General features: G+C 42.3%; 1 protein-coding gene across 3 annotated transcripts in view; it reads left to right on the top strand.

Annotated features, from left to right (window-relative positions):
- Positions 1-12,616, top strand: part of ggt7 (gamma-glutamyltransferase 7) — a 52,735-nt gene that overhangs the window by 30,883 nt on the left and 9,236 nt on the right. For 2 of the 3 annotated variants that reach the window (XM_078554949.1, XM_078554948.1), the window contains exons 4-11: positions 461-578; positions 1,445-1,512; positions 5,026-5,099; positions 6,201-6,394; positions 6,831-6,918; positions 10,137-10,264; positions 11,189-11,277; positions 12,342-12,494. In XM_078554949.1, the coding sequence (XP_078411075.1) occupies positions 461-578; positions 1,445-1,512; positions 5,026-5,099; positions 6,201-6,394; positions 6,831-6,918; positions 10,137-10,264; positions 11,189-11,277; positions 12,342-12,494 (912 nt within the window). The remainder of the gene's footprint in view (positions 1-460; positions 579-1,444; positions 1,513-5,025; positions 5,100-6,200; positions 6,395-6,830; positions 6,919-10,136; positions 10,265-11,188; positions 11,278-12,341; positions 12,495-12,616) is intronic. The other variant, XM_078554950.1, reaches the window with a different exon arrangement.

The following is a 12,616-nucleotide window of genomic DNA, read 5'->3' as shown; positions in this document are numbered from 1 at the left end:
GAACTTCCTGTGTGGTGAGGTAGCCGGAGCCAGACAACCAGTGAGATGCCCAAAGCTCTGCTTCAAGGATGCTTGCTAGCGTGACATGAAGAGTCTAAACATTGATTATTGCAGCTGGGAGTCACTAGCTGACGACAAGATGAAAATGGCGACACCTCCTGTGGGCTGGCGCACATAACCATGATGACCAGAGGCTACAGTGGCTTGGCAACAGGCACCAACACCAAAAACAACAACCCACAATGTCACTTGGAAGCAGCTCTTGTGGCAGATCCTGTCTCAAGGATTGGCCTCTTCAGCCATCCCCATCTGAAATAGATTGTTTTCTGCCTGTCCATCACCTTTCCTCGATGTAGAGATGCTGACATGGAGATGAAATGTGTGCGCGTATATGGCTTATTGTTTGTCAGTCAGGAATTTGCTGGAATGATGCCCTTTTCTTATTTGTCCTTTCTTCCAGGGGTGGTGTAATGTTAGTTCATGATATCAGGAAGAATGAAAGCTTCATTGTTGACTTTCGAGAGACCGCTCCAGCGGAGATTGAGGAGCAAATGTTCGCACATAGCTGGGAGGACAAGGTTAGAGCTGCCGCCTGCCTCTTTTGTATTTATTTATTCGAAGAGTGACAGAGTTCCATTAATTGTAAAGTGCTTGTGCAACTTTAAACTTTAATATACGCATGATGGAAGCAAACTGTAAATTGCATATGAAAGGATATTTGTTGGGGCTGCACTCATCCAGGCAAGTGCTGACTTGTGCTGTATAGATGGTGGGAAAAACTATCTGTTAACCCTTTACGGGATGGTGCGTGATAAGGCAATGCCTACAGAAGGGAATAAAAACAGCTTAGAAGTAAATGCTAAATGCTTGAGTTCCTTCAAACAGGTTATTTCTATGTGAACTATATTCACTAAGCGCAGTCCCGCCCATGGTCATAATGTTACTCTGTTCTTTTATTGCTATTTTTAATGCCTTTACAAATGACCTCAAGCCTTCAGAGAATCGCCTGAAGGTGTGACATTGGATTTTACTGCATGTCAGAACATTTGATGAAGTACATAACGTGAACACTGCAGGATAATTTGGTTGCTATCAATCTTAAGTAGTGACTTCCAACTAGGAGCCTTGAGCTTAAATTGCAGCTTTGTTTGCCATTTATATCTAGGCTCTTCCCCTATATAGGGAAAAAAATCCAGTTTCATTACTGAGGCTGCCTGCAGAAACCATGGTACAATTGACTAGATGGATTCTTCTCTTCTTTTACTGCTGAAGCCTCATCTCTTGGTGGGACAGCCAGTGAGCATTGTTGATAGCAGCTATGGAGGTGTATGAAGAGAGTAGTGCTCTGCTCTTTAGAACAATATTTTGGAGAGTCCTGACTAAAAGATTAGTCTTTCAGAGCTCAAATATGTATAAATGATGTCTTCTTTCTTTCTCTATGCAGCCTGGTCTCTTGGTAGCTGTCCCAGGTATGTTACAAGGATTGCATCAGGCCCACCAACTCTATGGCAGGTAAACATTATACCGGAGAACGGTAATACAGATTTCTGTTCCTTGACCACATCAATTTGCGTTTGGATTGTTTTGAAATACTTGATTCCTCTTAATTAGTTTGGTTAGGGTGTTGAACTCTAGCATCTTGTTCAAACGTGGTAGCAAAACCCAAAGGATTCTGAGGGTTTATACTTTTCCCCAAAAGTAATTATGTTGAAGCAGCTGTTTTTTTTTTGATTTTGGAGAGTTGAGAGCAGACCTTACACCTGGGCCCAAAGTTCAAAACAGCAGTGGAAAATGAGCATTGGTTAAAAAGTCACATCCAAGTTTGACTGGTTGAGTTTGACTGAATCCAAAGTCTGCGGATTGCCTGAATAATCAGCCTATGGAGCTGATTTCCAGGGAGCTGGAAGCCAGTGTTTTTGATGCAGGTCCCATCACCAAAATGAGTGGCTGGACACTATATTAAATCACACGTATTTTAAATTTAAGAGTCATGGCATAGAAACTATAGGAAAGATAAAGAAATTTAAAATCAGATGAGAGAGAGAATTCGAGAAGAAACTTGGAATGTTTAAAATATTTGTTGTTTATTTGATTCCTGCTGAATCTATCTGTTGCCAAGTGCCCATTCTGCCATCTTGCCTCCTGAAAGCTTTGATTCCTTCCTGTGCAGGGTCCGTGGGCATGGACCCCTCTTGTCCTAGTGCCCACTATTCATCTAAGAGCCTTGACAGCAAATTTTGGCGAGAAATATCAGAGTTGAACTTGTCCCTCTTCTCACCAACGCACATTCACACCAGTGATCAAGACTGGTAGCCCTGGTGGAATCACTGTTCCCTAATCTAGGGGCGTTGTTGTCAACCTTAATACCTTAACCAACTTTTGGTTTCGATTGACTACCTCAGCACAGACTGAGGATTGAACCAGGATCCTTCGTGGATTTGGATAGCTTGCTGAGTCACTGGATAAATTAGCTGCAAATATTTTCTTTTTATTCACCATTGATTTCCACATTTGTTTTCATTTTATAGGGAGCTAATGATTCAGGAATTATATTACTTTTGACATTTCTGTACTATTATTCATTGCGATGTTGCTTCACCTTAGCAATGTATGAAGTTTTAAAATAAGGTCTTTCCTAAGGAGATTAGAATTTTCCTCAATGTTAGTTATCTGAGGGTTAATACGAGATGAGATTCAGCAAACATATAAACTGATGAGTTGGCTAGCACACAGAGATACTTTGAGTTAACATTTAAGCCCCAGTCAGCATTGCAATAAAAGCTCTGATGCCAGTTGGAAAAGTTTGAATTTCCATTGGAATTTTATTCAAATCATGCTGTAACTTCGTAGAGTCATGGAGATCTACAGCACAGAAAATGGCCCTTCGGCCCATCGAGTCTGCGCCGGTCAAACAAGTACCTAACTATTCTAATCCCATTTTCTAGCACTAGCCCCATAGCCTTGTATGCTATGGCATCGCAAATGCACATCCAAATACTTCTTAAATGTTATGAGGGTTTCTGCCTCTACCACCCTTTCAGGCAGTGAGTTCCAGATTCCCACCACCCTCTGGGTGAAAGAATTTTTCCTTACATCCCTCTAAACCTCCTGCCCCTTACCTTAAATCTATGCCCCCTGGTTATTGATACCTCCACCAATGGGGAAAAGTTCCTTCCTGTCTACCCTATCTATGCCCCTCATAATTTTATACACCTCAATCATGTCCCCCTTCAGTGGTGGATTGACAGGAATTCCAGAGAAGCAATTTATACAGGTTCTACTGAAGATAGGCAGGAGATCGGGAGAACTCCCATGAACATTCTGCCCCTTTGGAGAACACAGTTACATAGTTTCATGGCAGGAGCAATTGGCATAGATGCAATTTGCAGAGTAATACCTCTTAAGTCATCGACTTCAACCGGCTCAAGCTATCAAATCTTTCTCTTTTTTTGAATGTGTTGTATCCTTAATATGCATCCCCGACTAACTGAAGTTATTGCCTAAATATTTTGCTACAATTTTGATGTTCATCAAGATGAGCTACATCAGTGTTGGATATGGAATATTTTTCTGACATGGCACCTGTACCTAATCGAGCGTAAGAACAAGTGGAAATATGGGATAAAGAAAGATCATGCAGTTTCCCCAGGCCAAATCTCCAATTGGTCTGTTTCAGTTACTCGTCTTGATGCCATTCTTGGAAGGACACACTGGGACTGCATTTCAAACATCAACAATTTTTTTGATTTGAAATTATCATTTTGCCAAATTCTAGGCACTGTTGTGCTCTGGACTCGTGCCCAACAGGAACTGAAAATTGACTGTCCGCAATAAATTTCATCCAGTCCTAGTAAAGAACAAGAGAAAAAAAGGCAGATTTTCAACATCAGCTGATAAAACTGTAGCATTGCAGAACAGTGAAATAGGAGAACAAATCAAGAGAGAGAGAGGCCACATTTCCCTTGTGAATTCATTTTACCCAACCTTGTAAACAAGGGTTACAATGTCTCCCACTGAAATAATCCAGTGAAGTGGGGGTTTTTAATTCATTGAAATTCGATTCAAAAGAGTGAAAGGGAATGGTTTTCTTCCCCATTGGAATGAAAAGGGGTTTGGAAAATTGGAATTCAAACAGGGTTGAAAAGTAAGCGCGCTAACCTACTGTGTGCGTACAAAACAGTAGAATGATCAATAAGCAGTCAAACTATTTCAGCTAAAGCTCCATTTTAATGTAATATATGTAGAATGCTGCTTTTGGTAATAATAAAACATAATTAAGCAAATGCTTGTAGAATAAGATTAATCATCTGAAAAATCTGCAGTTTTGTATGGTACTATTAGATTGCATGTGATACTACCCACAGTCATAGGAACATAGGAACAGGAGGAGGCTGCTGTAAGGTGTTGGGCATAGTTCAATAGGTCTTATTAAGGTATTCATAATATTAGGTAGTTCAACAATAAGTATTTATTAGCTACTGGAAACAATGTACATAGGTACAGTAAAGGTCCAAGCTAGGAGCTGGCTACATGCTTGCTTCTACGCACGGCTCTGTCCAACACTACTGACCCCTAGGTGCGGGGTCATGTGCTCCCTTACATCACTGTGTGGGTGGTACTGTACTCAGTTCTACGTTAACCCTTTATGTGCCAGACCCTTTATACTACAGAGGCTATTTAGTTCCTTGTGCCTGTATAACCATTTGATGGGATTATGGCTGTTCTTTGACCTAACTCCATATTCCTTAATGCCCTTGGTTAACAGAATAGTTGGTTAGCAAAAGCTTTTCATATATAAAAGATAGCAATGTATTTAGGAAGTAGTCTTCAGGAACTCGTTTCACAGAGTGAACAGAGACTGCAACTATGTTGTGACAGTTTACATATGAAAGTTGAATACGGAGCATTGACATAGCAATTTACAATGGTAAATCGTGGCATCAGGAGGTAAAGTTTCTGAACAGGAAGTGCATGTCCTATTCAAAATTGTCATGAGACTTTCCTGTTATTTTATCATTTCTCCAGAATCTCCTGGTCTGAGTTAATGGCTGCAGCAGTGAAAGTTGCACAAGAAGGTTTTAATGTTACTCAAGAACTTGGTAGGTGTAATAAATTTTTTCCTAAAATATGAAATTCAATGCACCATGCTGCTGCAACAGGAAGCCTGTGATTCCTCTCTTAGATACAAGGATCTTATTGATTAAAACGGCATTGAATGAATGTCAGTATAGAGAGGGGCTTGAAAAGGTTATAGTTACCCAGGGGATACAGAGAGTGAGAGGACATTTCGGAAAGGCTGGAGCTTTTGGAGAGCAGCGAGCCTTGTATGTGTAGCACTTTGTGAGGCAGTTAGCTCCAGATAAGCACTTGACTATTTTGAGCATATTACTGATGTTGTCTTGTTTGTTGTTCAAGGCAAAGATGACCATGTTCATCATCTGGGGCGTTTGAAAGGGATCTGCATCTGAAAGGCTCTGCTGCTAATAGAGGACACTGCAGATGATTATGTTTTGGATGATTTGCTGGCACGGGATTTCCCCCTCTTGTATTTTCTCTCTGGTTCTGATTTGCACTTGCTTAGGATTTCTATGGATTGTGGACTGAAGCAATAGGTAGAACCAATCATGTAATAGACGTGTAGAACAGAGAATGACATCTTTAAGATCTAGTGTTCCTTGCAGAGACGGGTGGCCTTGAAGTCTTTAGTCAGGTAGCTGATTGAGGAGATCTGGGTGTGAGGAAAAAGTGGAATCTTAGAAAATTGAGCAAGCTAGCTGGAGAACTCTGTGCATGGTAATCATGAGGGATGGATCTAGGGGAGTCTTTGAGAGATGGTTCAGGAGGGAGGGGAGGGGATGGGGAAGAGGGAATAGTCTGTCTCATAAAAAATCATACTGTTTTTATACTTTGAGAGAATGAGGTGGAGAGAGAACTTGATTGAGGAGAGATGTACAAAAAAATGGTCTCTGGTGCTTAGAGTCAAATGTTCCTTTCTAGTTTAATAAGCCAATCTAGTGAAATCTACAATTTGATTTTAGTGCATTCCCAGGTAGCCAGTAACAAGGATAATTAAAACATCAGTATACAGCTCTCTAACTAGTGAAATCTCTCTTTCTCTCTGGAAATGTTTTGAAGTGAGTCAAGATCCTTTATTGATCTGATTTAATTGTCTAACATTTTTTTGGCTTCCGCTACTCCAGCTAAAGCAATCGATCAAGTTAAGGACAAAAATATGTCAGATACATTCCGTGAAACCTTTCTGCCACAGGGGCAATCATTACATCCAGGAGCTTTCATGAAACGTTTGGATCTGGCAGCCGTTTTCAATGCCGTTGGCTTAGAGGGTGTTTCAGCATTTTACAATGGAAATATCACAGAAGAGATGGCTTCTGAGGTAAAGAGTTAATTCTGTCATCATAAACATTTCAAGCACAAGGACCTCTTAATTGTTTATAGTAACAATTAAAATTTGGATTTGTTTAATCTTTGTGAAGCAGTTAACGCTGGATAAACACTTAACTACTTGAAGCGTATAGTGATGTAGGTTTTCTACAGAATAGATTCCTATGGACTGAAGCAATGGGTAACAACATAACACACTCACTGATTCACTACTGATCTGCACCTTTAGGTCCATCCATTGAATAAATACTGTGACCAACTGGTCTCAAGGTGTTATTTCTATATCCCAGCATTACGTTTCTTGGTGAAGTAGCTACGAAATTTCCTCTTCAGGATTTAACTACAGTAGATAGAATGATGTTAATGCCAGGAATCTGGACTTGGTGGAGCGCTTAGGACTGACTCTCTTTGCCCTTCTTTCTCTTCAGGCTCGGAGCAAAGGCGGAGTACTTTCTGTAGAGGATTTTGCTAATTACAGCGTGATTGTTGAGAAGCCGGTTGAAGGATCATACCAAGGTCTGAATTGGTCTCTGTCCATAGGTTGGGAGGGGCTAACTGAATCTGAACCTAGAGTTCAGAATTTTCTTAACTCTGTATTTGAGGTAGGGGATCAAATTTCTTCAGGTACTATGGTATTAGTTTGGATCAGTTGTTGGCATCAACATCTGAGGTTGTGGGTTCAAGATCTGGTCCAGGACTTGAGCCTGTAGTCTTGGCTGACACTTGTACTGAACTGAGGATGTGCTGCATTACCTGAGGTGCCACATTACAGCTGAGACGTTAAACTGAAGCCCTGTCTCCCTGTTCAACAACAACAAACTAAAGCTTACGTTCATTAAGAGTTTTAACATAGCAAAACGCACCAAGACATTAAATGAGCGATATCAATAATAAATGTTTTTGACACCAAGCCACAAAAGGAGATATCTGAACAGATGGCCAAAAGCTTGGTCAAAGAGGTAGCGTATAAGGATCATCTTGACAAAGGAAAGGCTGGTAGAGAGGTAAAGAGATTTAGGTGTGGTGGGGTTGGGGGGATTTGAGAGTTTAGGGCCAAAGCCAACAATGGTGGATGCGCAGGAGGCCAGAACTAGAGGAATGCGGAGATTTTATTAATTCTTTCATAGGGTGTGGGCATCGCTGGCTAGGCCAGCATTTATTGTCCTTGAGAAGGTGACAGTTTGTTGGGCTGGAAAATGGTTGCAGAGATTGGGAGGGGTGAGGCCATAGAGAGATTGGAAAACAAGGATGAGGATTTCACAACTGAGGCATTGTTGGAAGGAAGCCAGTATAGGTCAGCAAGCACTGGCGTGGTAGGGGCGTGAGACTTTGAGCATGTTAAGATACGGGCAAGAGCTTTGTATGAGCATAAGTTTATGTAGGGCGGAAGAAGGGAGGTTGGCCAGGAGAATGTCGGAATAGTCTAGTCTAAGAGATGACAAAGGCATGGGTGAGTGGGGCAAAGTTATGGAGGCATATCTAGGCAGTCTTGGCGATGGCACGGATATGTGATCAGAAACTCCTCTCGGTCAAATATGACGCCATCTGGTTCACCTTTAGACAGTTGCCAGGCACGGAAATGGTGGCCAGGCATCAGAATTTGTAAAGGCAAAATACTGCGGATGCTGGAGACAAAGTTTTCAGAGTTTCTAATGGGGACCAAAGACGATGGCATCAGTGTTTGCAGTATTTAGTTGGAGGAAATTTCTGCTCATCCAGTAATGGATATTGGACAAGCAGTCTGACAGCTCAAGGGACAGTGAAGGTATTCAGAGAGGTGGTGGTGAGACAGAGCTTAGTGTTGTCAATGTATATGTGGAACCTGGCGATGATCCTTTTTTGGGTGATATCGATGAGGAGTAACACGTCGATGAGAAAGAGAAGGGCGCCAAGGACAAATCCTTGGGAGACAGCAAGGGAGTGTAAAGAAAAGCATTGCAGGTGATTCTCTGGCTGATAAGATGATTTTATAAGAATGGAACCGAGCAAGGACAGTTCTACCTAGCAGGATGCTGGAGGAAAGGCGTTGGAGGAGGATGATGTGGTGAATTGTATCGAAGACTACAGGCAGGTCAAGAAGGAGGGGGAGGAGTAGTTTACCACAGTCAAAGTCACAAAGGACACCATTTGTGACTTTCATTAGGACCATTTCAGTATTATGGCAGGGCAAGAAGCCTGACTGGAGAGAGAGAAAAACCTGTAGGGAAATCAGAAAAATTAAAACCGTGTGCGGTTGAATGAACTGACGCGGGTTGATGAAATCAGATTGAAATGTGGCGGAGGAACGTTAGGGGAATTTGGCCCAGTATACTAGGGGGAGGTTGGAAAGTGGCAGAGGCAGCTGAATGGATAGGGTCAATCTTTGGGTCAAACAAATCCATGATCTGCTGGCACTTATTGTTGAAGTTGAGGGTGGAGGAGGTTGGGGAGAATAGTTTTAAGAAGACGATTTTGGTGGAGGAGAGAAGTTTTGGTGGGTGCTAGTGACCCTATGGCAAGATTTCAAAAAGAGCGATACAATAGTCAACAGTCCTCCCTCTTCTTGCTTTCATTATAAATGACCCTGCATTTGTTTTTATTCATTCACGGGATGTGGGCTTCGCTGGCTGGGCCAGCATTTATTGCCCATCCCTGGTTGCCCTTGAGAAGGTGGTGGTGAGCTGCCTTCTTGAACCACTGCAGTCCATGTGGTGTAGGTACACCCACAGTCAGGATGGTGAGTGACTTGAAGGGGAACTACCAGCTGGTGGCGTTCCACCACCTGACCCGACATTATAACAGTGACTATTCTGTTGTAAAGCATTTTGGGAAGTCCTGAGTTCATGAGAGATGCTATATAAATACAATTTCTTTCCTACCTCACTTTTTTTCAGTGGGTAGGCCTCCCGTTGTTTTCGTTGAAAGGAAAAAAAAGACGAGGTGCTACATAATCTAACAATCACTCCACAAAACTTTGGCCCAGATTGTCCCGACTCCTGATCATATTATTCCGGAGGTACCCCGGAAGATGCGCAGTCCGCTCGGAAGTCCGCACCCATTGACTACACGGGAGTTGCGTGAGAAGTTTCATTTCCATTGGGTGATTACCCTGGATTTGAAGCATCCGAAACTGTGATTTAAAGCCAGAGACTTCAGGCGTTTCTGACTTACTTGCAAGAATACGTTACCCAAGAAAAGCTAAAAGGATTAAAATCAGTTCTAACTCCTGGGTAACTATAGTAGCTCATAGAATTTCATTAGGAGGCCGTTCACCCTTCATCCCAGCTAACCTCAGGTGAGAGTCAACCATGGCTAAGTTGGTAGCGCACTCACCTCTGTGTCACAAAGCTCTGGGTTCAAATTCCAGTCCAGGGCTCAAAAGTCAAGGCTAACACTCTAGTGGAGTACTGAGGGAGCGCTGCATTGTCAAAGGTGCAGTCTTTCGGATGAGACATCAAACCAAAGCCCCATCTCCTTAGTCGGGTGAATGTAAAAGATCCCATGGCGCTATTTTGGAGAAGAGCAGAGGAGTTATCCCTAATGTCCTCCTGGCCAATATTTAACCCTCAATCAGCATCACATTGCTGTTTATGGGAGTTTGCGGTGTACAAAATGGCTGCCGCATGTCCTATGTGACTACACTGGTTCATTGACTTTGAAGCTCTTTGAAGACCAGGTGGTCGTGAAGGGTGCTATATAAATGCAAGTCTCTTTTAACTGAAAACTACATTTTACGTTTTGCTTTTTTTTTACAGGTCACTTTGTGCTCACTGCCCCACCCCCACACGTGGGACCTGCACTTGTCGCTGCCCTCAACATTTTGGAGGGATTTAACATAACAGCCCAGGCAACCAGGAATTTAACCTATCACTTACTCGCTGAGGTAGGATTGTGGGGTTTGGCATAGTATTACTGCCCATCTAGTTTGAGAGTGGACATTCCTGCTTTTAAGCAGGTTTGATAATAATTCTAAAAGAATCAGTCAAAAAATGAGCGACAATTATTGCTGCGTTATAATGAACATGGGGATTTATGTAAACAGGTGTGCTAAAAATGTTTGCAAATTAAATTGAAAGTAGACTTCTTTCCCCTCCTGATTTCTGTCTTTTATGATGTAAAGGTGTTAATTACCAAAGTTTCCAATGAATTTTCGTTAGCCGATGGATAGGTTCAGTGCCACCCTCTCTTAAGCGGTTTTTGGAAGCCACAGAAGAGAATGTTTCTTCCTAGCCAAGACTTTAAAGAATATCCATCTCCGATCTTTGTGGCTTTTGTGTCCCTTTTAAGTGGCTTCCTCCCTTGCAGGTAGTGAAGTGCTAGTCACTGTTAGGAGCCAGCCTGCGTACTTAGTATCTCCCGACCTAGGAAATTGGGATGAGTCGTGGCTGGCCCGGGTCCTTTTGGTGGGGAGTTTCGGGAAAATTCTGATCGATGTCCCTGAATCCTACATTGGGCAGAAAATTAATAAATGGACCGTGGACTGGGATGATTTTAAATTTGTGGGAATGACTGAAGGCTCTGTTGAAGGGAAGGATCTTTTTTAAGAGCCATCTGAATGTGGAGGGATGGCAAGGCAGAGAAAGTTGAAGGGAATGTTCCAGAAGGCGAGTGTATATGTCGGAGGTAACTTGGTAATGGTGAAGTGGCAGAGTGGGGGGAGCTAAAGACTTTTTTTTTCTATGGGTGTATGTCATCTTTCTCCATTACGCATCCTGTTGACAGTCAGTGAGTTCCGCCATCTCAAAGTGAAGGTATATTTTGCATTCCCTGTGGATGCTGCTAATTCTTCAATTCTTTTTCTTTTCAGTCGCTGAAAATTGCTTTAGCCTTGGCGAGTAGCCTTGGCGACCCCTTCTATAATTCCACTATTACTCAGGTGACAGAGCAGATGCTCAGGTGAGAGATGTCATTTTCTTTACTGGCTGTTTTAAAAGAAAACTCCAAAGATTTTAAGGCTTACAGTCACGATTTCATGTAAAACCTTTTTATTAATTTCAAAGTTGCATTTTGGTGATGAGGGATCAAAACTTGGCGACCTGCCTGAAGTTTTCAGGGTATTATGTATTAGGTAGGCTGTACCTCTCAACGATCGGCTGATTGAATCAAACAACACGTTCCTTCCGTTGTTTGTTATAGGCAGAGTACAGACCGTACTCAACCAGCCTGCGCTCGCAAAACCTAAAACAAAACGTCTGCTGTTAGATGTGAGTCTGTGATTGGACAGCACTTGATGAACAATCCTGAGTGCGCTAATAGCTACACTAACAACCAATTTAAGACAATCAGTTGAGCTCTTAATGTGGCTCATTTATGCTTGCTAGAAGCGACATACATTTATACACAGGGACCCATTCTCTACAAACGAGAGGAATATGTTCAAGCCCAGTGCCTTTATTGGATCACCCGGGAGCATATAGTTCCCTGTCACTTTCTCCATGGCAATGCCTCGGTTAATCAGAGTCAGCTTGTCAACCAATCAGCATCCTTTCTCCTATAGTATAAATTGCTGTGATTGTTTGAAATTGACAAATGCATGTGTCCTGATGAATGCAAGTCAAAAGGCTTCAGCAACATGTCTTTTGTTTCCACACTATATATTTTGTAAAGACATAAGTGTCTTTATAACGCATTGGCACAATGTTTGTGATGTGCCTTGATGTGATCAGACAATACTTTGGACCCTGTAAATCAGGGCCCGCTTTCAATATGCTTTCAGAAATGTAACTTCAGCGTTGTGCTTCAGTGAAGGGTTTTCCTGATTTCCATGCAACTCTTCCGCTTAAGTTACAGAAATCCTAGGGCTGCAGAATAAAGGATGTGCAGTTTCTCTGGCATTTGTGCCAAAGCTACAGCAGAAGATTGGGTCAAACCGTTGTGGAAATTTGACCCATTTTAACTCAACGTCATACCCATCCTGCTGAAAAACTTACTTTGTTTTCCCCTTTTCTCTGCACGTCCAGCAAATTGGAAGCCAAATCCTTGCGCCAGCAGATTAACGACGGTGTGGGATTCCCTCCTGCCCACTATCTGCCCTACTACTCCCTGGAGACTGGTCCTTCTGCGAGCCAAGTACACGTGATAGGACCTGACGACTTCATTGTTTCTGTTGTGAGGTAAACAAAGAGAAGGGGGGAATTATTTATTTAAGACAAACATTTGGACCTTTGGGGACTCAGACCAAATCGAGCTGGTCCTTTTAAGTGACTGACTTAATTGCACCAATTTACATGAGTGT

This window comes from Cetorhinus maximus, chromosome 13 (genome assembly GCF_964194155.1).
Source record: "Cetorhinus maximus chromosome 13, sCetMax3.hap1.1, whole genome shotgun sequence".
NCBI classification, from domain to species: domain Eukaryota; kingdom Metazoa; phylum Chordata; class Chondrichthyes; order Lamniformes; family Cetorhinidae; genus Cetorhinus; species Cetorhinus maximus.
The sequence above is the reverse complement of the archived record's forward strand: the minus strand, read 5'-3'. Positions and strand labels throughout refer to the sequence as shown.